The sequence below is a fragment of the Hemiscyllium ocellatum genome, chromosome 25, assembly GCF_020745735.1.
Source record: "Hemiscyllium ocellatum isolate sHemOce1 chromosome 25, sHemOce1.pat.X.cur, whole genome shotgun sequence".
NCBI lineage: Eukaryota > Metazoa > Chordata > Chondrichthyes > Orectolobiformes > Hemiscylliidae > Hemiscyllium > Hemiscyllium ocellatum.
In genome coordinates, this window is record NC_083425.1 from 38199716 (window position 1) to 38225604 (window position 25889).

At 41.4% G+C, this 25889-nt stretch overlaps 1 protein-coding gene across 2 annotated transcripts in view; it reads left to right on the top strand.

Moving 5' to 3' along the window:
• The window catches only part of tekt3 (tektin 3), a 102486-nt gene that overhangs the window by 17256 nt on the left and 59341 nt on the right, over positions 1-25889 (top strand). The window contains exons 1-2 of one of the 2 annotated variants that reach the window (XM_060844580.1): positions 8465-8491; positions 8838-8956. The exons of the other annotated variant lie outside the window; for it this stretch is intronic. Of the exons in view, the coding sequence (XP_060700563.1) occupies positions 8911-8956 (46 nt within the window). The 5' untranslated portion in view covers positions 8465-8491; positions 8838-8910. Of the gene's footprint in view, positions 1-8464; positions 8492-8837; positions 8957-25889 lie in introns of those variants that run through there. 2 annotated transcript variants of the gene reach the window in all.

The window sequence follows — 25889 nt, forward strand, 5'->3', positions numbered from 1 at the left end:
TGAAGATGGTTAGACCTAGGTCACGACCCTGAGAAACTCCTGCAGAGATGTCCTGGAGCTGAGATGACTGACCTCCAACAACTGCAACCATCTTCCTATGTGCCAGGTATGAGTCTGACAAGTGGAGAGTTTTCCCCTGATTCCAATTGATTCTATTTTTGTTAAGGGTCCTTGATGCCACATTTGGTTAGTTGCAGCTTTGGTGTCAAGGGCAGTCAGTCTCACTTCACCTCACCTCTCTTGTCCAGTAACATTACCAATACACCAACAATGTCCATCTGATTGTTTGTGGTTCAGCAAATTCGTTCAATAATTATTGTAATTCCATTATGACTTGGAAATCTTGAACTTGAAATATCTTAGTCACTTTAAAGAATAACATTAGACATCAAGTGCATGAACCCAAAGATTTGTATGTATTGTGCTACCAAAACTCAGGTACAGCAGAAATTCCACTCACTGCTGATCTCTCACCATGGCAATTCCTAATGATGGGCTCAATTAAATGATTGGGTGGACACCATTATCTGGAGTGGTACAGCAAAGAAATCTGTCAAAGTGATATTTAGTTTGAAGAGGAGGTATGTGAAGAGGAAATACGTAAAGTGCTCAATGCCTGGAATAGATTTGCACTTGTCTTTATAATTTTCAGCCTATCATCAGCCAATAATGGAAAGTTCATGTGCAGTCAGCAGATGTAGACCCCATAGGACCTCCTACTTCTGAAAGAAATTTGAGGAAAATCCAGGAACGCCCAGAAGCACCCTGCAATCTATGGAATCTAGATTCGGAATCAATTTCTACCTCACCACTGTAATTACACACAAACTGTGCCAAAGCAGTTGTACAATTTCTACTCCATTATCACAAGTAGAGTGTTTTTTTAAGACGTATGGTGGGTGTTTTACCATTTAGCTTAAGATCAGGTTCAATAGTTGAGGAACAGAGGGACACCACATATGTTGCAAAAGGCAAAGGAAGCATGCCAGAAATATTGTACTAACATCCCAAAGCATTCACACATTTGAGTTGCATACTGTCCCATAAGGCTGCAGAGTATATTCCATTCGCAGACACACCCCAGAGAGGAAGCAGAATCACAGACATTGCTGTTTTGAACATACATTGCCAATTTCCACATTTCTTCATAGTGGTCAAATAAAGGTTGAAGCTAACTTTCCCATTAATACTATTTTATTTTAATCCAAATCGCACAGCCGTTTTCATGCTGATAGAGTTTGCATGTCTGCGCCTCTCTACTCACACTGTCAATGTTACTTTGCCGGGTAATGGATACTGCACTCAGATAATTCCACCAGCTTTTGTCTTTATAAACATCGATGAAAAGCATTCTCCCACTTATCTGTAAAAGCAGTTTGATTTTGATGTACTATTTATCACCTTTTTGAATAAAAGCCAGTTTTTGCATATATTTACTCCCTGAGTTAAATATAAGATTTTTTTTCCCGTATTTGTCCCTTTTGGTCCTGGCCTATGTTATGATATGGTTCTGCTGAAATCATAGAATCCCTACAATGTAGAAATAGGTCATTTAGCCCAACAAGTCCAAATCAATCTTCCGAAAAGTAACCTCCCCAGACCCATTCCCCTACCCTACGTCTCTACATTTATGCCTGTCTAATGCCCCTAATCTACATATCCCTGAACACTATGGGCAATTTAACATTGCCAATTCAGCTAACCTGCACATCTTTGGACTGTGGGAGGAAACCGGTTTGTGGAGTTTGCACATTTTCCTGAGTGTGCATTGGTTTCCTTTGGGTGCTCCAGTTTCAATTCACTTCCATATGAAGCTACATCATGTCTGCTGGTGGCTAATCCACTCTGAGGGGATCACAACTACATCAGAATTTGCTGTCACAACTTGCACACTTTTGAAATTAAGGCTGATACGCAGTGATCAGTTGAGACAGTCTCCGCTGTTAAAGCTCACTGAGGTTAATGATTATATCACCGCGACCAATCTATTTGAAATCAGTGGAGTTTTGTGGCATTATGGCTAGCAAGTGTTTGTACAATCATAGAAGCCTTGCAGTATGGAAGCAGACCATTCAGCCCATCAAGTCCACACCAAACCTCCAAAGAGCATCCCAGCTAGATCCACCTCATTTCTCTATCCCTACGTTTCCCATGACTAGCTCACCTAGTCTGCACATCCATTGACATTATCGGCAACTTAGCATGGCCAATCCACCTAACGTGTGCACCTTTGGTCTGTGGGAGGAAACCAGAGCACCTGGAGGAAACCTGCACAGACATGGAGAAAATGTGCTAACTCCACATAGTTACCCAAGGCCAGAATCGAACCTGGGCCCCTGGCGCTGTGAGGTAGAGGAGCTAACCACTGAGCCACCATGCCACCCCAATGTTTGCCCCACATGAACAATCTGGATGGTTTTGGATGCACTCCAGTACCACGTAAGGTGTAGTCAAATGAGTTTCCTATGCAAGTGGTACATTAGTATTATCATAAAAGATGCAACTCTTTGACAGCTGCACTTCTATCTCAGCCAAGCATTTCAACATAGCTTCTCAATAAGGTCGCACTTACACATGTCGGATCTGTGCACGGTGGTGTCTGTTTTGAGAAATTGTCACAACATTCTAAATTCAGTTTGAATTGCATGACTTAGAGTTAATGTGCCATTTGACTTTAGAATGAGACACAATTGGACTCCAAACCAAAGCCAGAAAATGTCAGGATCACTCACCGAGCACTGTGGAGAAACAAACATTTAGGTTCTGACCGACAGTTGTGCCTGAAACATGAGTCTGGTGCTAGTTTCGGTGCTGCCATCTAACCTCCTGAATAATTTCCAGCATTTTCTGTTTTGAATTTCTTACATTGACCAAATTAGATTTTTGTTTTAAAGTGAGAATTAACTTGGCTCTGGTGTAGTTCTGTTTTAAGTTGCATCTACCTTTCAATCCAGGCAACAGAAGTCTCACATTGGTTTAAAGTTGGTTAAAAACTCAGTGTTACCTTCTTTGGGATGACCCATCATATCAAGTGCCATTAGGGCAATGAATTGGACAGAAACAGACCTTTGCTGGCAAGGACTCTGGGTGTGACTGCTGTGCAATGTGATATTTAGCCAATGTATATCAGGGCTGGAGGCGGCTGGAAGATAAGCCAGAGAACAGCCCTCAGTGCTCCCGACCTTCCTGATGCTAGGTCCCTCAATTAGCCGCTGAGTGCCTGAGAGTGATGAGCCTCTTCCCCAGGAGTCAGGTTTGCTTTGGGGGCTTCCAATCTGATGATGCCTTAGGCTGTTGTGATTTAATCAGTTGGCATTGGGGCATTCAGACTGTCAATTAAACTCCTACCCCCAGACATAATCAGGGCAGAGGTGGGAAGGCGGCAGGATCTCCATCTTTTAACCTCGAACCCAATTAAATGTCATCATCCCCCTCCAAATCACTTCCAGCGAGGGCATTCAATTCTATTAATTGGGAACTCTCTGCCCATGGTATATCATCAGAGCCTTTTTGGATGTTAAAAGATGCCTGGGTGAAATAAGCAGGTGATTGGATAGCATTGTGGTGAATATTGTTTGAAAACTATAGCAGCTGAAACAGGCATTCTAAAGATCAATGAGTACCACACTGCCATTCTTAACTCAATGAAATCAACACAAATGAAATCATCTCCCCAGCAGTCCTGCGAAACACCTTTAGATGTTTGAATATACGGATACAAATTGTTATTGTTCTTTGCCGCAGTGGATGACATATGGGTGATAAGAAATGCAGAGCTATTGTTCACAGTGAAATTGTGCTGTAGAAACTGAATCATACTTCAAACATTGTAAATGCATGCTGGAGTAAAGAAATCAAAAGTGGTGGAAATAGATTGCTATTTTGGGATTATCTTACAAGACATTGTCTCAGATTTTCCTGATGGCAAGCTTTCAGTTTTGGGTGATCCAGGAAAGAGTGTGAAAAGGTGAAGTGAGGAGGTCGCTGGGTGAACATCTGGCTGTGAAGTGGCCCAACAATGTTTTCCTCCCTCCCTGGGCAGCAATTTCAGCTATCCACCCTTTGGCAGTCACTGCTGAGTTAAATAACGGCACAGCTTGGGACTCCAGCTGACTGTCTTCGCGTATCTCATAAAAAACAGGAACCTTTTGCCAGGATCAGAGAGGAGGACTAACTGACAGGAACAAAATTGTCATTTCTCTAATGCTGACAGTGAAATATAGGATCCAAGACTCCAATAAAAACTTTTCTAAATTTCACCACACATCATTTCAGGTCTGTTGCTACTTTCAACAAAACCTCTGGGTTGAATTTTTTTTTGGGCTAAGTTTGAGTTTTGTTTTGAGTTTCTTTGGAGGGACTTTTGAAGACAGGTCTAGCAAATTTTCTCACCATAACTTACAAACTCACCTCATTAACAATCTACCCCATATGACATTGCCCACATCCAATTCATCCCCATCTTGCCAACAGCCATTCACAGAACAACTTAACCATTTGACAGATATTCCAGAATTCACTGGCATCTCTTTTGGCCACATAGCTAGATAAGTCTGTTGCACAACTCCTGTCAGTCCCAGGCTGCCTTATACAGTTCCTGACAGTTGCCCAAGACGTGACAAACCAAGGGAAACCTGTATCATGTTGGAGAGCAGAGATCTGAGGTCCAAATGGACAGGATGGTACAGAGGCAGGATGCACTCTCCTCCCAGGGCCAGCAGTGGATGCCACGGCACCTGACCATGTCAGTCTGGTCCGAGGCTGTTACCCACATTAAAGCAATATTAGCATCTGGAGGAATGCCCAGTATTGGAGGAAGATAATCAATCATCTTCATCACCAGCATAAATGGCATCATCTTCTCTCTAATACCTCACATTCACTCTGTCTCTCTTACTTTATCTACTCCTATAAAGGCTCATGTTCTACTACTCTGACTGTTGCCTGTAACATCTTCCGCACTCACCCTCACCTACCTTAACTCCTGACACCTCTCACCTTGCATACCCTCTGTGCCACCTACTCAGTCCTTGGGATAATTCCTCACCTGCACCTAGAGTAACAGTTGTTCTCCCTACTTTCATCTCCATTAATACTCACCTCTCTTCCATTCCAGGTAGAAAACAATCCACAGTAGAACAGAAAGACTTGTGGCAGATGGTGGGCTGCCCGATATTCAACTCTTCACCACTTATAAGGAGAGCATCCAGACTCTGAGAACCCAAGCGGTTATCTAAAGCCCTTTTGAAGGCCCCTATCTAAACCCTCCAAGGGTTTGGAGTCTTCCCTTGACTTATTGTACCAGAGCTCTCTAACTGAAGGACAGCCTCATTGGCTTGACTGAAGTTTGTTTACAACCATGGCAATATTCATGTATCTGCACTAAACAGCCATGTAAGACAGAAGTAATATGGGCCTGGTAATATAGATCTCTAGTTAAAGGAGTAATCTGTGCAAAGTCAATGTAAGGCAGGGACACTAATGATTGTTGAAAGGTTGCTGGCTTTTTAAAAGTAAGTGCTGTTTACACAGCTTTTGATTCAAGCATTGAGGGAAGCCTAGTTAGAGCCAGAGACTGTGTACAAATGGAGATTTGGTCAGCAACAAGTAGCTGATTGGTCTGTGAAATGAAGACATGTTATCAATGACAAAGGCCTCAGGCCTGCCAACAGCTATGTGATTATGTAATTGGGAGCCAAACAGTTTAGACACGTGAATGTTTGAGGCAGAAGCCATCAGATGTTTAGGAGGGAAGAGCTGTTCTTGCTCTGTAGTAATAAGCAGCTCTAACAGGAAGAGAACCAATTTCCTCTTGTTAGTTTCTGTAAATTTTGAGTTTTACTTAATAAATCAGAGACATTTTTTTAAGTGTGAACCAATCACACTATCACTCCTGGTAACATGTGAAAGTACAGGGAGAAAGAAGATTGAGAAGAATCATTCTGATTGACACAAGAATCATCTCAGCAAACCCTGTGGATAGGGAACACTGACCTGCCTTCCCAGTCTTTCCCTATCACCCTATCTATTTATATATGCCTGTATATGGGCGCACAGAAGCAGTTTTACACGTGGGTTACAATTTTCAATTACAGAATCATATGCCAATAGTTCATAACTGTTTATCTGTAGTTCGCATCTATTTATATGCCACGAATTTATTTGGTATCCAACATGGAGGACTTTCAGAGAAGATGGTGAAAGGAAGTCACTAGGTACCTGCCCTGTTTTCTATGTTGAGATTTCTCAATATGAAGCGGAAACTTGTCACTGCCTCTTTGGCAACTTGCCATGCCATTTTTAAAAGCATAAAAGATGAAGCAAGATTCTCCTGACATTGATAGCTGTATTGGACTTTTCTTCTGATTCCACATCAAATCACATTATAGTCTATGTCATTCAGACTTCTAAATGATTCTGCCCAGTTCAGTTCCTTTTTAGTGTGCAGCAAGTCTATCGTTGAACAGCATGGGTTGCATTCCATTGCCATGGCGGCTTCCTTCTGTAGGATGGAGTTATTACTGGAAATCCACGCTGCATATATAATTGGCAACAACCCAGAAAAATGGATTAGTGTCTCACGAGGCTGAATTTTGTTTGCAATACCATACCCAATGGATTACCTAAGCCACATGTACAACGTTTGTAATAACGTAGAAATTCTCTGACTCACTAAGGGCATGTTATTCTCTATTGGTCAAATTGCCACTGAATTACCAACTAATCACAAGTGGGCAGTCTGTGAACTGCAGTACAACCTCCCACATCTCTGATTTAAACACCAAATATGTGTTGACCAATGACTTAGGACCTAATGTTATAAATCCAGCTGATGGTAAAACTTGCAGCTGGAGTGAACCCTACTAGTTATAAGTTTAATTTTTATTTTTGTTTACTGGTCAATTACTGAGCATATTGAAAAGAGGCTGCCAGTGTGCTTTTAACAGAGGAATAAAATTGTTTATTAGACAAATAAAAATGTAACCTATATTGCACCAGAGAAGACTGGAACAATATAAGTAGTAACAGCAGAAAGCAAAAGCTCATCCCCTTTAACCCAGCAATACCCTTACAGACACTCAAACCTCACTGAAGAGACTCTCCTGTCTTCATGCTAAAGTTTCTTGCTCAGCTGGCATGGCTGCAATCAGTTTCCTTTCACCAATTTTTAGGTACTATTTTCAGCAGCTAATATCTTTCCCCAAAATGTATAAAACAAACTGTTAACTCAGCTCACTATTTCTTAGCATGGGTTCCCTAAACTCTTGTCTTTAATGGCTTTGTAGGATGCCTTCTCACTGATTGCTCAGTTAAACAGGGCATTTCCCCAATGTAGACAGACTAACATCTAATTGTTCCTTCAACCAAGTTCCCAAATAGCATTTGTTATGTACTATATATTATGCACCTTTATCACATCCATCTGATAGAAAGCTTGAAATGGGCTACTTTTATTGACCCTACATTGTAAATAAAATTTCATCAGAGCATCATAAAGGAAAGCAGCTATTCCAAATGAAGGTAAACTGTGAGGCAAATGAGTACACAATTTACTACCACTAGTATGGAGTATGTGGGAATGCAACTGCATAATTTTCAGATAATCTGTCAGATATGCTTGTAGATTATTCTGTCTTCCACAAGATATCCATTTATTCTTCCTTCTTGTGATGTTTACAGGGACAAGGTTTGAATGTGTTTTTGAAACTGGGTGTCTGAAGTGCTCTGACATGGCAGCTCTGAATTGAGCAAAGAAGATTGAAGCAAACACGTATTATTTCATTGTACCACCCTTAAACCTCCAGATACTTTCTCACAGCTGCTTTCTGAAATCCCCCACCCTTTTTATTGGCTAACCTCTAAATTAATTCCATCCAACTGACACCCAAAATAAATCATATTTGGTAGAGATACCTGAATCCAACGTCCAAATAGAAATGTGATGAAGATCCATTGAACACAATCTACCTCAACTAAGTTTAAATACACTGCTTGATTTTTCTTTTGTGACATCCTGATATTTTGCCAGACAGCTAGAACTCTGGATACTAACACAATAGAATCCTCTTCGCTGTAATCTCAGAATTGGATTTCATTTGGCACTTGTGCATATAAAAAGGGTGCCAGATTCGATCAGCTTGGAAACTAACCAAAGAGAAGTATTTTGTCTTCAGGAAATTTACATCAGGAAGTAGCCTTGGAACAATCACTCTTGTTAGCAGAAGCCAAGGATTATGAAAACCTAATTCAATCCAAAATCCAGTGAGGATTTCCAAATGATGCTTCTTCAGTGGTTGGTTGTTGGTTTGTGAGCATGACAGAGTCAGGGATACATGGGCTTGCAGTATCCTTGTTTTTATCTGTTCATAGTTTGTTCTTTCTCTGCTTTCTTGCTCAAAGCAGCTGCTGATATCAGTCTCTGTGCATACTCCCAAATCTGCTCCATTGTCCTTCCAAACTGATACCTCAAGACAATCCTTTCAATCTCAAGGTAAAAATGTGAATCAAGCTGTGGTCAGGTGGCTACATAAGTTACTTACAGCCAAGATGTGTCATTTTATCAAAGTAAAAACACTTTTAGTCCATGAAAGTGGACTGCTACTTTTCAATATCCTTCATGGCTTGTTTTGGGGGGAAAGGTCCAGACATTATGACAGCTAAAAGACGACATCATGTAAATGTCCGGAGATCTTCATTAACATTTATAATAGAGTTTGTTGGGGTTCAATAATATCGTCTGATTGTTAGAAACAATATTTAGGCAAAACACTTATATTTGCAGCACTAGTCTGATCCTCATTCTGTAAACTTTTCTCTTTTATTTGATCATTGTCAAGCTAAAAAGGTCAGAGAAAACGCCATTGTTTCATTAACACAGTTGGCTGGATAACTGGATTGTGGCACAGAGCGATGCCAACAGCATGGGTTCCGTTCCTGCACCAGCTGAGGTTACCAGGTAAGGCTCTCCTTCTTCACCACTCCCCTCACCTGACGTATGGTGAACCTCAGGTTAAATTGCTGCCAGTTTTCTCATTCAAGTCACTGAGCCATCCTTTTAAGGCTATGGTGACTTTTCCTTTGGGCATCGGGTAACTAATTTGGCTGGCCAGCAGGATTGATGTCAACAGCATGGATTCAATCCCTGTACTGGCTGAGGTGAACATGATGCTTCCACCTTCTCAACCTCACTCCTTGCCTGAAGTGGAGTGATCCTCAGGCTAAACAACCATGAATTGTCTCTCTCTCTCTAGTGACAGAGCATCACGACAGTCCTCTGGAACTGTGGAGATGTTACCTTTACCCAGGCTACAATTGCACATCGATACATTTACAGACACTCGAGCAGGATTAGCAACATTTAAATCTGATTAACATTACACAACCAAACAACGGCACATCAGGACAGGAAATAAAGTCAACAACCAGTTGCCCAGTTGGTTACATGGAATTATGTTTGCATTACAGAAAATGGAAATCAGATCCTTGAACATCTTTCTCTGTTCATTAGTCATCTGTTATTTTGTACTTTGATGTTTTATTCCAAATGTAATATATACTAGGTAGATTTTGATGGTTTGAGACTGGGTCATTGACATTGAACTGTCAGTGTTCACCATCATTATGTTGTGAAACTCACTAGGAATTCAGCACATCACTCACACACAGGTTAGCTGAGAAACCCAGAAGAAGCTGTGGCGTGTCTGTAAGGGCACTCACACAGGCTCTGGTATGGACCCAGTCCCACAGACAATCTCCCATTTTTCTCACACACACACACACACACACCTTAAAACTTGCATCTTGTTTATTCAGGTGTATCAGGATTTCGAATAATGATGTGCTTATTAAATTGATGCACAAAAGACCAGGCTCTAAACTAATTATAATCATGGAGTGCAATCAAATGATTAACTGATTTCTTTCAGCTAAGTAAAGCTTCTATTTTCACCCGATGTGCATGCCCAGTCTTCAATTTTCCACATGTGATTAGTTTCCTGTATGGATGTCTTTTAAACCCCTTCAAAATGATTAGTTATTTAGACAGCCTGATTAAATCATTGCTGTTCTACACTGCAAACATCCAGTAAGGCAGATGTTCGCAGGTAAAGGGACGGCTGGAAAATGGGAAGCCTTCAGAAATGAGATAACAAGAATCCAGAGGAAGTATATTCCTGTCAGGGTGAAAGGAAAGGCTGGTAGGTATAGGGAATGCTGGATGACTAAAGAAATTGAGGGTTTGGTTAAGAAAAAGAAGGAAGCATATGTAAGGTATAGACAGGATAGATAGAGTGAATCCTTAGAAGAGTATAAAGGTAGTAGGAGTATACTTAAGATGGAAATCAGGAGGGCAAAAAGGGGACATGAGGTAGCTTTGGCAAATAGAATTAAGGAGAATCCAAAGGGTTTTTACAAATACATTAAGGACAAAAGGGTAACTAGGGAGAGAATAGGGCCCGTCAAAGATCAGCAAGGCGGCCTTTGTGTGGAGCCACAGAAAATGGGGGAGATACTAAATAAGTATTTTGCATTAGTATTTACTGTGGAAAAGGATATGGAAGATATAGACTGGAGGGAAATAGATGGTGACATCTTGCAAAATGTCCAGATTACAGAGGAGGAAGTGCTGGATGTCTTGAAACGGGTAAAGGTGGATAAATCCCCAGGACCTGATCAGGTGTACTCGAGAACTCCGTGGGAAGCTAGAGAAGTGATTGCTGGGCCTCTGCTGAGATATTTGTATCATCGATAGTCACAGGTGAGGTACCGGAAGACTGGAGGTTGGCAAACGTGGTGTCACTGTTTAAGAAGAGTGGTAAGGACAAGCCAGGGAACTATAGACCGGTGAGCCTGACCTTGGTGGTGGCAAGTTTTTGGAGGGAATCCTGAGGGTCAGGATGTATGTATTTGGAAAGGCAAGGACTAATTAGGGATAGTCAACATGGCTTTGTGTGTGGGAAATCATGTCTCACAAACTTGATTCAGTTTTTTTGAAGGAGTAACAAAGAGGATTGATGAGGGCAGAGAGGTAGATGTGATCTATGTGGACTTCAGTAAGGCATTCGACAAGGTTCCCCATGGGAGACTGATTAGCAAGGTTAGGTCTCATGAAATACAGGGAGAACTAACCATTTGGATACAGAACTGGCTCAATGGTAGAAGACAGAGGGTGGTGGTGGAGGGTTGTTTTTCAGACTGAAGGCCTGTGACCAATGGAGTACCACAAGGATCGGTGCTGGGTCCTCTCCTTTTTGTCATTTACATAAATGATTTGGATGTGAGCATATCTGGTCGGCATGGACGGGTTGGACTGAAGGGTCTGTTTCCAAGCTGTACATATCTATGACTCTATGACACCAAAATTGGAGGTGTAGTGGACAGTGAAGAGGGTTACCTCAGGATCTTGACCAGATGGGCCAATGGGCTGAGAAGTGGCAGATGGAGTTTAATTCAGATAAATGTGAGGTGCTGCATTTTGGGAAAGCAAATCTTAGCAGGACTTACACACTTAATGGTAAGGTCCTAGGAGTGTTGCTGATCAAAGAGACCTTGGAGTGCAGGTTCATAGCTCATTGAAAGTGGAGTCGCAGCTAGATAGGATAGTGAAGAAGGCATTTGGTATGCTTTCCTTTATTGGTCAGAGTATTGAGTACAGGAGTTGGGAGGTTATGTTGCAGCTGTACAGGACATTGGTTAGGCCACTGTTGGAATATTGCATGCAATTCTGGTCTCCTCCCTATCGGAAAGATGTTGTGAAACTTGAAAGGGTTAAAAAAAAATTTACAAGGATGTTGCCAGGGTTGGAGGATTTGAGCTTTTGGGAGAGGCTGAAAAGACTAAGTCTATTTTCTCTGGAGCATCGGAGGCTGAGGGGTGACGTTATAGAGGTTTACAAAATTACGAGGGGCATGGATAGGGTAAATAGGCAAAGTTTTTTCCCTGGGGTCGGGGAGTCCAGAACTAGAGGGCATAGAACATAGAACATAGAACAATACAGCACAGAACAGGCCATTCGGCCCACGATGTTGTGCCGAACATCTATCCTAGATTAAGCACCCATCCATGTACCTATCCAATTGCCGCTTAAAGGTCGCCAATGATTCTGACTCTACCACTCCCACGGGTAGCGCATTCCATGCCCCCACCACTCTCTGGGTAAAGAACCCATTCCTGACATCTCCCCTATACCTTCCACCCTTCACCTTAAATTTATGTCCCCTTGTAACACTCTGTTGTACCCAGGGAAAAAGTTTCTGACTGTCTACTCTATCTATTCCTCTGATCATCTTATAGACCTCTGTCAAGTCACCCCTCATCCTTCGCCGTTCCAACGAGAAAAGGCCGAGAACTCTCAACCTATCCTCGTACGATCTATTCTCCATTCCAGGTAACATCCTGGTAAATCTTCTCTGCACCCTCTCCAAAGCTTCCACATCTTTCCTAAAGTGAGGCGACCAGAACTGCACACAGTACTCCAAATGTGGCCTAACCAAAGTCCTGTACAGCTGCAACATCACTTCACGACTCTTGAATTCAATCCCTCTGCTAATGAACGCTAATACACCATAGGCCTTCTTACAAGCTCTATCCACCTGAGTGGCAACTTTCAAAGATCTATGTACATAGACCCCAAGATCCCTCTGTTCCTCCACCTGACTAAGAACCCTACCATTAACCCTGTATTCCGCATTCTTATTTGTTCTTCCAAAATGGATAACCTCACACTTGGCAGGGTTGAACTCCATCTGCCACTCCTCAGCCCAGCTCTGCATCATATCTAAGTCCCTTTGCAGCCGACAACAGCCCTCCTCACTGTCCACAACTCCACCAATCTTCGTATCATCTGCAAATTTACTGACCCACCCTTCGACTCCCTCATCCAAGTCATTAATAAAAATTACAAACAGCAGAGGACCCAGAACTGATCCCTGCGGAACTCCATTTGTAACTGGGCTCCAGGCTGAATATTTACCATCTACTACCACTCTCTGTCTTCGACCAGTTAGCCAGTTTTCTATCCAATTGGCCAAATTTCCCTCTATCCCATGCCTCCTGACTTTCCGCATAAGCCTACCATGGGGAACCTTATCAAATGTCTTACTAAAATCCATGTACACTACATCCACTGCTCTACCCTCATCCACATGCTTGGTCACCTCCTCAAAGAATTTAATAAGACTTGTAAGGCAAGACCTACCCTTCACAAATCCGTGCTGGCTGTCCCTAATCAAGCAGTGTCTTTCCAGATACTCATAAATCCTATCCCTCAGTACCCTTTCCATTACTTTGCCTACCACAGAAGTAAGACTAACTGGCCTGTAATTCCCGGGGTTATCCCTATTCCCTTTTTTGAACAGGGGCACAACATTCGCTACTCTCCATTCCCCTGGTACCACCCCCGTTGACAGTGAAGACGAAAAGATCATTGCCAACGGTACTGCAATTTCCTCTCTTGCTTCCCACATAATCCTAGGATATATCCCGTCAGGCCCGGGGGACTTGTCTATCCTCAAGTTGTTCAAAATGTCCAACACATCTTCCTTCCTAACAAGTATCTCTTCTAGCTTACCAGTCCGTTTCACACTCTCCTCTTCAACAATACGGTCCCTCTCGTTCGTAAATACTGAAGAAAAGTACTCATTCAAGACCTCTCCTATCTCTTCCGACTCAATACAAAATCTCCCACTACTGTCCTTGATCTGATCTACCCTCTTTCTCGTCATTCTCATGTTTCCCACATACGCATAAAATGCCTTGGGGTTATCCTTGATCCTATCCGCCAAGGATTTTTCATGCCCTCTCTTAGCTCTCCTAAACCCCTTTCTTCAAGTCTCTTCTGGCTATCCTGTATCCCTCCACTGCCCTGTCTGAACCCTGTTTCCTCAACCTTATGTAAGCCTCCTTCTTCCTCTTTACTAGACATTCAACCTCCCTCGTCAACCAAGGCTCCCTCACACGTCCATTTCTTTCCTGCCTGATAGGTACATACATATCAAGGACACGTCGTATCTGCTCCTTGAAAAAGTTCCACATTTCCACCACATCCTTCCCTGACAGCCTATGCTCCTAACTTATGCTCCTCAAATCCTGTCTTACAGCATCGTAATTTCCCTTCCCCCAATTGTAAAATCTACCCTGTTGTGCGCACCTATCTCTCTCCATAACCAAGGTGAAAGTCACAGAATTGTGGTCACCATCACCAAAATGTTCACCCACTAACAAGCCCATCACTTGTCCCGGTTCATTACCGAGTACCAAATCCAATATGGCCTCCCCTCTGGTTAGACAATCTACATACTGAGTTAGAAAAGCTTCCTGGACACACTGCACAAACACGGCCCCATCCAATCTACTTGATCTAAAGAGCTTCCAATCAATATTTGGGAAGTTGAAGTCGCCCATGACTACGACCCTGTGGCTTCTGCACATTTCCAAAATCTGTATCCCAATCTGTTTCTCTACATCTCTGCTGCTATTGGGGGGCCTATAGTAAACACCCAACAAGGTGACTGCACCTTTCCTATTTCTGACTTCAGCCCATACTACCTTGAAAGGCAGATCACCCTCAAACTTCCTTTCTGCAGCCGTTATACCATTCCTAATTAGCAATGCCACCCCCCCTCCTTTTTTACCACCCTCCCTAATCTTACTGAAACATCTGTAACCAGGAACCTCCAACAACCATTCCTGTCCCTCATCTATCCACGTTTCCGTGATGGCCACAACATCGTAGTCCCAGGTACCCATCCACGCCTTAAGTTCACCCACCTTATTTCTGATACTCCTTGCGTTGAAGTATACGCACTTGAGCCCATCTCTGTGTCCGCAAGTATTCCCTGTCAGTGCTACCTTCTCCACAGCCTCCCTACATTCTTGGACATCCTGACAAACAGCTAGCTTACTTGCTGGACTACAAGTCCGGATCCCATCCCCCTGCCAAATTAGTTTAAACCCCCCCGAAGAGTGCTAGCAAACCTACCCTCCAGGATATTGGTGCCCTTCTGGTTCAGGTGCAACCCGTCCTGTTTGTACAGGTCCCACCTTCCCCAGAATGCAGTCCAATTGTCCAAATACCTGAAGCCCTCCCTCCTACACCATCCTTGCAGCCACGTGTTCAACTGCAATCTCTCCCTATTCCTTGCCTCACTGTCACGTGGCACCGGCAACAACCCAGAGATGACGACTCTGTCTGTCCTAGCTTTTAGCTTCCAGCCTAACTCCCTGAGCTCTTGAATGACCACCCCACCCCTCTTCCTACCTATGTCGTTGGTGCCAATGTGTACCACGACTTCTGGATGCACACCCTCCCCCTTAAGGATTCTGAAGACACGGTCCGAGACATCTCGGACCCTGACACCCGGGAGGCAACAAACCATCCGAGAGTCTCGCCCATGTCCACAGAACCGCCCGTCCGTCCCTCTAACTAGAGAGTCTCCTATAACTAGCGCTCTCCTCCTCTCCCCCTTGCCCTTCTGAGTCTCAGAGCCAGACCTCACGCCACAGACCCCGTCACTGCAACATAGGTTTAGGGTGAGAGGGGAAAGATATAAAAGAGACCTAAGGGGAAACTTTTGCACGCAGAGGGTGGTGCATGTATGGAATGAGCTGCCAGAGGAAGTGGTGGAGGCTGGTACAATTGCAACATTTAAGAGGCATTAGGATGGATATATGAATAGGAAGGGTTTGGAGGGATATGGGCAGGGTGTTGCCAGGTGGGACTAGATTGGGTTGGGATATCTGATCGGCATGGACAGGTTGGACCGAAGGGTCTGTTTCCATGCTGTACATCTCTATGACTCTGTGACTCTAATCAGTTGCAATGAATTGACTTTTCTCAGCCCCTGAAAAATGTAGACAGTGAGAATCAGGGAAAATATGGCAAGTGGATAAAATGAAAATTTCAACATCTGAATCTTCAACTAGATTTTCAATGGTAAATTGAGAGTCTTGCTAATTAGCAACGAGAGGCCTTTTTGCATGCGCTAACATGGCACTTGCACCTAATCATATCTCAATGATGTGGAGTTTCCTACTCTCCCAGGCTCCTGATAGATATCAGACAGAGACAATTATCAATATGAAAGTCAGAATGGGTATCTGCTAAGTTAGTCTCACCATTGCTCCTCTGGCCTTCCACATTCCAAATATCCCAGGGTACACTCCAAATGCAGTGACCGCCTACACCCTCCTTTCCATGGAAGTTTGCATCAGACATTAGACTCATCACATCATCAGGACATGCCTTTGACTCACTGAGAATGCAGCTCTCCACTTCAATGTTGCATTTTTGGAGCAGATCGACACCTTTTGTTGTAATGCTGTTTCCAGGACACTTTGCATACATGGGCAAGCGCCCGTGTCATGGATTGTTGCAGGGAACCCCAGGGCTCCTTGCTTGTTCTCTTGGCATTCATTCATTTTATATCTACTCAGATCCTCATTTGCGTCTCTGTTTTGCCTTTTTGCATTTTGGTGCCTCTTTCGGGTCTTAAAGGCTCATGATACATCCGTCGTGCCTTTTTTTGCTGTTTAGTGCAGCCACAAAGCCAGGCAGCTTGTCGTAGTTGGTTGGAGTGATCAGTCAAAGAGCTGCACTTTTGAAGTATAGGACTGTGCTATATCAACCACACAGCTCGAGCATGAGCCAGCAACCTACACAGCAAACACAGTCAATGGCTACGTCTCCAAGTCTAAGGTGAATACTCCTTGGTCAAGTTCAGGGGGCTCTCAGCAGTTAAGGAGTCCTGCATAGCTAGTCAAGAGCACCTTCCAATATCAGTCCAGAGGTTTAGACACAGTCGGTTGGTCACTTGGGTCAGTAGTGTCAGGGGGCTCATATCACTGCAGTCCAGAGGCTTGGACATGGTTAGTCCTGGAAATCCAGACCAGGATTTCATTGTAAGTTGGTCAGGAGGATACACAGACAGCAATCAGTGGCCAGTCACTCATTGGTCAGATCTGTCTTTCCAAGTCAGTCAAGGGTTGAGTCATACATTTTTTTCTGCTTTATTTTTTCTTTGCTTTTGCTGTTGTTGAATAAAAGTGGATGTTTTTCATTGTACGATAGCTTTCCAATTTCTCACATTGTACGATGAGAAGATGTCATGCCATGTAGCGTGTTAGGGTAAAAAAAGCACACTCTTGGATGGGATTCTAAGATGATACAGTGCTCAGGTTAGGAAGCCTGTGTAGCTCAATTCTTGTAGCTGCAATTACAATGACAGTTGATCAGACAGGTGATGAGAGAAAATAGCAATAGTTTTATGAATGTGAACTTGTATGTACAATGTGTTCTCAGCAACATTTATTTTTCATTCCCATCCCACTAGGTGCACTGTGAGGTACAGCTCCTGGCTGGCAGCCCTTACTTGATGCATAGCTGGGCTTTAGGTATGGTGCTAGTGTTAGGAATCCTGGGAAGTCCTGGCATTATTGAATACTTCCACCATTGCTGAGCACACATGAATGTGCCTTAGAGGTCTGGTGCAAAGGTAATGAGAAGAGCTGGGGAGAATTGTGTGAGAATACTCATCAGAGCTCAGGGTTCTCTGTGGAACTCCCGGAAATTGACACAGCCAATTTTTGATAAAACTCAGCACAGCATCACAGCGCAGAGAGCTGAGATTCTCTTCACGCTCATTGTAACATCATGGTCTGTGCTGAGAGCCCTTGGTTTGCTACTCCAGCCCATTGAAACTAATGAAACAGCTGAGATTAATTATACAGTCAACTTTGAGTATACAGACTGACAGAAACTAGGTGCGTGGGCTGCTTAAAATGAACAAATGGAGCGCTGAAGTGGAGTCACACAAACCAGGATCCGATTGCGCCAGAAGGGTTTTAATGGTATTTCATATGCAGATTCTATTAATTGATTGTATAACATGTTCCATTGTTTAATATTCCCATTCCCTTGCTGACTTTCATGATAAGTCAATCAGGGAAAAACAGCGAGATGGCCAGACTTTTCTTTCTCGTCACTCGGGACTATTGGACTCCCTCCCTCTGCACAATGAATAGAGCAGGATGTGTTGTGAAGATTACAATCCTCTACAAGAATTCCTCAATCCCTGGTTTTCCATACAGAAACTTAAATACGCAGAAAAATTAGAATGACTCCCTTGTGGTTATTGGTTTCTTCTTAACCTTATTGTCCTGTATTCACGGTTTCCAAATGACTCAAAGGCACTTGGCAGAAGTTCAGTAAGACCTGCTGGAACATATCTTTTGCACCATTCTATTGCTGGATTAATCCTAGTATTAACTGTAGCTTGAATATTCCAATTTCAATCCATATTTCATAAATTTCTGCAAATATTCTATTGACTCTGCAAAACACAATAGCCACTTGACATAAAATGCTTGTCCATTAATCAGTATCTGAGTTTTATGGGCATTATTACTTTTGAAAACTATTCACTGCCAGATTGCTAACAAAGGAAATTGTCTTTTGCCAGAATTCTGCAGTAATGCAAGTATAATGAGACAATTCATTGGGTGCATAACTGATAGATGTCCAAATAACTCAATCTGACAAACATTAAATGGTTCAGAAACCTATGGTGTACAAATTTCAATGTAAGTTCTTTCAATCAACTTGTTGTGATTGAGTAAAAATGCTGGTGTTGGCAGAGTTGTAATTTTTACCGTCTTGCACTAGTGTAACTTATCTGTGTTTTAAAGGCAGTCAATATGAATGGAGATCACAGTGATGAATATCACAAATGGTTTCATGTCAAATTTAATCCATTACATCTCCACCCATTTTGAGGTCAGAACTGAAGCTGTAAATATAAAAAATAATAAATGAATGTACTGTGGATTCTTTCAAATTTATTTGATCTTTCAAAGGAAGTGACTAACTTCAGGCAAACTTCCCATGAAGATAAACTTATGTGAAATTTCTACATGAACCTGAAGACAGTCAACTGACAGTTTCAGGATGCCCATTGAACATGCAGACTGTATTATCTGATTTCATATTTTCCAATTATTTTTCATAAGCCCTGAGCGAAAGCTTCCATTTAACTTTACTTGTAGCTTTTACATAAAGGAGCCCACACTGCAATATCTTCAGATGTTGTTGTCTAGTCTTCAGGCTTTTAACTGTACGGTATATGAAGCCTTTTAAAGGATTGCATTCTTCTCAACCACATCTTGCTGTGTTCCTTGCTCAAAGTGAGTGAGTCTAATAGTTCCAAGTGAAGTCAAGACATAGTGGGAACTTTACCATTTACAAGACAGTATATCACTTTTATGTGAGTACAGTGACATTTTACTGAGGCTTGCAATGCTTACAAAATAATGTATGTATTCAGCACTGACTGAGGCATTACTATATAACATCCTGTCCTGACAATCTGATTGGGCTTTCTATTGCATTTTGGGTTTGATTGCTTAGATAATTCTATTTAAATATTCAGTTGGATTAATAGAATTTTATACTTTACTACCTCATTTTAAAGGTTTCAGGTGGGAAAGCATTCCTCAGAATACGTATATTGCTGATGAACAATGTATAACATGACTCTTGGAACTACATTGACACAGATTTTGCAGTCAGTGGCGAAGTAATGGTAATTGCCACTGATTTTGTAGAAAGCTGACTTCAAAAATCAAATACTTTCTGAGGTATGGATCTCCAACTTGCTTATGTTAATTTCAAACCACCACTAAGTCAACAAGATTTTCATTTTTAAAGTTTGAACACAGTGCTGGGGCCCCTGCATCCTCCTTTCCAAGACACCTGGACCATTTCCTGCCATCCAACCTGCACACAGGAACAGGAAATGAGGATAACCATGTTTAAAGTTTAGGTTCGCAAAGCCAGGATTTCTCCTGATACTGTGTGTTCCTGGATGCACATTGAGGCTTTATTGTACAGAAATGGAATTCCTCACCGGTTCATTGATTATTAATTGGCTGCAGTCTGAAAGTCTTCAGCAGCAACCTCTTTTGGGAAAAATGTACAAACACTGACAGCAGCTTCTAGACTTCCATATTTACCTGTGCATACCCAAACTCCAAAATCTGCTGTCAGTTTTAGAGGGTTAAAGCCAGCTAATTTTAAGTGTTTTGTTGTCATTTCAATGGCGAAATCCAGGTTCGGTTCACTGCACAGTTGACACAGTATGCATGGCAGGTCTTTTTGACAACGATTTACAATCAAACAACTCAGACAGAGAATCATTAGCTAACTGTATGGAAAGTACATGGTACATTACGATTCATTATTTGCTCTTTAAACTGCGCATCAGTTTTTCTTTCAATGTCACATCTTGGGAGAAGCTCAGTTGAAAAGTTTATATCACATCCAACCATTGCTGCTGCACCACCAGTTTTCTACAGTCCAGCTATAAAGAATCCTGAAGTTGCAAAAGATGCTGCCTGAATCCAGAATGTTCTTTGCTTATGAATTGGATAGTGAGTAAAAGTAAAAACACAATACCTAACGCACTGTGACATTTTCTTTTCTTTGTGTACTCAGGCAAGAAAACCAACCCTTTCCATTATGTGTCTTGTTTTCATCCTATGCAGTACTGTTGACAGATTTTGTCAAGATTGTTATATCACACAAAATCTGTTTGCAACAGATCAGATTTAACTATAATGAAGAATGCAGATTTCACAGTTACTGCATACAAGGCATTTTGCCAGCATTTTGAACTAGCATTACCACCCCTTCACTAGTGTCCACTTTTTTTTAATGGTTTAATGTTCTTGAGTCTAAATATCTATTGTCATTTTATATTGGCTATGTATACATGTTCTGCACCCCTTCTTTGGGCATTACCAATGCAGTCATTTCTGAAGCTGCTCAGTTTGACCATTAGATGGAGCTTCAGATATTAATCTCTAAATGTTCAACCTTCAAAAATTAATTATACATTTTCACAGTCTTCACAGTCCCAGGACAATAAAACCCTTGATCTGCACAACATATATAGGCATGCAAGTCTATCTCTGGGGGTTCTATACTCTATAAATTATCCACCTACATTATTGCGACTCCCTGTGGCTTTATGTCTTTCCCCTTCTTTCATTAACCCCTAAATTATCCCAGACAGACAGCTGTGGTAAAACTAGGCTGAAATTCAAATTGCATCTGCTTACTATTCATTTGATGTCTGTGCAGATGCATTCACACATTCTCTCAAAGGCTGGCAACCAGAAACAAAGTATCTGAATTTATGACAAATGTAAGTAATCATGAATTTACTTAAAAATGGCCAAACTGAAACTGCAGTATCTGTGAATACTTAACACTTCCGGTTACTTCACAACAGTTTTCCTAAGCTTGAACAGATGTGATAGGAATGTGAGGCATTACAATTTAAAAACCCATAACATATGCCAACCAAAGTTAATTCTATTCCACAAGTTGGAGCATTGAAATGAACAAAAGACTGTCAGGATTATCACAACCATACTCCCAACACCATTAGGTCAGTAAGGGTTAGAAATAAATGTTATTGCTGTTATAAATCATTGATCATTTTGGAATCATTTATAATAATGAGCTCTGTTTTATCAAAGAGCAATGCGTATTTTATGTGCATTTATTTTTAAACAGCATGCATTTCAAAGATATTAGCTGGCACAAACGTCTCTTCACTACAAATTTACATATGGGTGAGTTTAGAAATAACCTGCTTTAATTTAACATCTTTTAAAACTTCAGGAAGTTGCAAAACACTCTTATGGTTAATTACATCTTTCTGGAGTGGAATTACAAGTCTTGTCAATGAGGTGAAAAAGATCACTGAGAAACAGAGTAGTCTGTTCAGGAAAATTCTTCAATACTATTTTTCTGAAAATTACACTGAAAGTGAAGTCTTTCAATATCTATATTGCTAATAGGAGACCATGTCAAAATTTTCAGTGGAACTCAGCGGAGTGAAGCCAAGCTGGTGGAAGTGGAAGACGATAGCTGAACAGAAGGACAAAGTAGCGAGATTGGTTAGTTGAATAAATACAACAAGGAAGAAGAAAAAAGTTTTTTTTTCATTATTCCTTTTCAAGATAAGTGCCTAAATTATTCTGGTAGTGTTGGCCTTATGTGTTTTAGTTGTGATTATAATAACAATGAGAATGCAGCCAACCTGTTAACTTTCAGGTATTTTGATGTTGGTTTAGTCATATTGTACTATAGGAAACTGTGTACAAACAGTGCTTCACGTTTTAATGTGTAAGTTGCTGTTTCTAAGTGGGGAGGCACAATGCTATCCTTAGAGTCTTCTGTGCTGCGTTCTCTATTGGGAAGTATAAATAAAGTTAATTGAATGATGGCTTCTCACAATAAGTTCACAATGTGAACCTTTCCTCAGTGAAGTACACAACAGTGATCAATTTTATACCAATCAATTTCATTTCTTCTGAGGTTGCAGATGCAGCAGGAGGTAGATTTCTGTGTTGACATTCTTACTGAAGCACAGACGTCGCACACATTGTTGATTATCGATGTTCAGGAAGGGGAATTGATCTTTAAGCCACTGCAGACAGATATGGTTTCCTGCTGAGAAAACTCCTTTCCCATCTCTTCCCTTGTTCAGCAGCTTGTCTTGCTCCTCATGACCTCTGTTGTACTACAAGAAAAATGTCTATTACTGAGCAACTGTTGTTGTGCACAAGTCCTGAAATGACCAAAATCTCTTTAAGCATCTGCCATATTGCAGCCTGTAAATTTTTACAGCTTGAAAAATTGTAAGATATTAACAACACTAACCCAGTGAGGAGTTGTTAAAACCTTTCTGTGGCATTCCTTCTGCGACTGAATAAGTATTTAGCTGTACAAAGTTAAGGAAGGGCATTAAGCTCAAATGGGCACTAGTGGCCTGAAATCAATATTGCACACTGATTGATGCTATGATCTACATGCCTTGCATACTTCTATCTTCACTAATATGGCATCCAATGCAATGGTTCCACATGAGTGCATGCACACAAGTGCCATTTTGGAGCACCACAGACCCACACAGCAACCAAAGGAAAGCAGAAGCCCAGAAGCCTCCTCAGCTCAGGAAGCAATTTCTCAGTTAAACTCTTTTACTTTGTGAAAAGGAATGTCAAAATTGCAATTCATTAAGTGACCTTGTAGAGGCAGTATTTATTGTAGGCCTTTATCTAGTATACTAATGTTCTTGCAAAAAGCTGTCATAGTTTATGTTAGGTTAGTGAACTTCATGAACATAAATTAGTGCATAAAATGCTAAAAATAATTCACAGCTGAATCATTTTGCAGTTACATTGATCGGTCCAAATCCAGGTTGATTGAATTTTAATTAAATTTACTGCATATGTTACACCACCAAGTGTTAAGTTAAATGTTTATATTTTTTGTTTTCTGTGCATTTATTAAAATATATTTTAAAATTCTGTTCTAACAACTTTTACTGAGAATGATCACAGCTCATACAGCAAGTCTACTATTTAATTTTATAGCTGATGAATGAACTAATGGAGTAAAGGATACAAAGTGGAACAATCAGGTGCTTGTTTCCAAATTATGTGTTTTGCAATTTGTTATGATCCATGTTATTTACATCAGAACTCTAATGTATGAGTTTGCCTCTATAGTGTGGATCACCATAAACAGACATTGAGAACATGTGGTGTGACATGGGGTAATTTACCTTTCAAAAGCAATAAAATAAAACAAAACTGTGGATGCTGGAGATCTGAAACAAACTAAAAACCCAAATTGCTGGAGAAACTCATTAGTTTTGTTAGCATCAGTGATGATTTTGAGTCCAGTGACCATTCTTAAGGCTGTTCTGACAGCCCCAGATGAGTGCCAAGTACAAACCGTAGAAGTAGCATTCAAAAAACCCAAACATCCCACTCAAACACTTTGTCATTTACTACCTGTCTGAACCCTGTGGCAAGGTAAATGGATCCAATTTTGGAGAACTTACTTCAGGGACCAGAAAAAACTCGTCCTTGGTTCCAAGGAACTGCCTAGGAATAAGAAGAAAAGGGAGAAAAGAAATGTAGTTGTACAAAATATCATGGAAACTTGGAAAGATTATGGCAGTTGGGGGAAGTGATGGTATAGCGATATTGTCAATGAGTTTTTAATCCAGAAACCTAGGTTTGTGCTCTCAGGGCCAAAGTTCAAATTCTAACGTAACAGGTGGCAGAATTTTAATTCAAAGGAGTTTGGAATTTTAAAAAACTCTAATGCTGATCATGAAATAATTGTTGTAAAAATATGTCTGGATTACCAATGCTCTTGAGGGAGAAGCTGCCCTTACCTGGTCTGGCTTACATGTGACTTCAGACCCACTTTTCAATGCCCTCTAAAATGGCCCAGTAAGCCACTCAGTGGTATCAAACCACAAAGGAACTTCAATAAAATGAACAAAACGAGACAAACAATTTGACATCAGCCTACGCACTGGAAATGACAAGGGCAAACCCAACCCTATCAACCCTGAAAAGTGCTTTTTACTAACACCAGGGGGCCAGTGCTAAAATTAGGAGAACTGTTTCATAGACTAGCCAAGCAAGAGCCTGATATAATAGTACTCATGGAATTGTACTTTACAGGCAATGTCCCAGACAACACTCTTACCATTCCTGGTTATGTCTCACTGATAACTTAACATCAGGAGCGGCACAGTGATATACAAACAGGAAGGAGTTGCCGTGGGAGCCCTCAATATTGATTTCGGACCGCCTGAGGATGCATGGCATCAGGTTAAACTTGGACAAGGAAACTCCTGCTGATTACCATGTACTACCACCGACCCTCACCCCTCAGCTGATGAATTAGTACATTTCCATACTGAACAGTAAATGGAGGATGGCAAGGGTACTCTGGAGAAATTAAATCACCAAGCGTGGCTCAGAAGCATTACTATTACTGGAGCTGGTCAGGTTCTAAAGGACAGAACTGCTAGATTGGGTCTGTGGCAGGTGATGAAGACATGACAAGAGAGAAAAGATACTTGACCTCATCAATCTGCCTGCTGCAGATGCAACTGTCCATGACAGTATCAGTAAAAGTGACCACTGCATTGTCCTTGTGGAGACAAAGTCACATCTTCACATTTTGGATACTTGTGTTGTGTGGCACTACCATCATGCTAAATGAGATAGGCATTGCACGGATCTGGCAACTCAAAGTTAGGAATCCAGAGATACTGTGGGCTATCAACAGCTGCAAAATTGTACTCCAACTCAATCTGCAATGTCATGAAATGACATGAGCTCATGCTCTATAATACCCATCAAACCAGGAATTGACCCCAATTTAATGAAGAGTGCAGGAGACCATGCTAAGAGCAGCATCACACATATATTAAAAATTGGATGTCATCTTGGTGAAGCTACAAGACAAGACTATTTGTATGCCAAACAGCAAAAGCATCAAGTGATAGAGAGAGTTAAGTGATTCCACAAACAACAGATCAAATCTAAGCTCTGCAGTCCTGCACATTCAGTCATGAATGGTAGTGGACAATTAAACAAATATCTCTATCCTCAATAACAATGGAGCCACATGAAAAATTACCTTGATATGTCCTGTACACAAAAAGCATGTCAAACCTAACCTAGCCAATTATCATGGTGACAGTCTCCTTTTGGTTATCAAAAAAATGACGGAAGTGATTGTCCACAGTATTAGCATCTGCTAAACAATAACATTTTTACTGATGCCAGTTTGGGATCTGTGGGGACTACTCAGCCCCTCACCTTACTACAGCCTTAGTTTAAGCAGGAGTTAGGATGTCTTGTTGAGCTTGTACAGGATGTTAGTAAGGCCATTTCTGGTCACCTGTTTTGGAAGGATATTATTAAACTGGAGAGGGTTCAGGAAAGAATGGAAGGCTTGAGTTATAAATGTAGTCTGGAACTTTTTCCACTGGAGCATGGGAGGTTGCAGGATG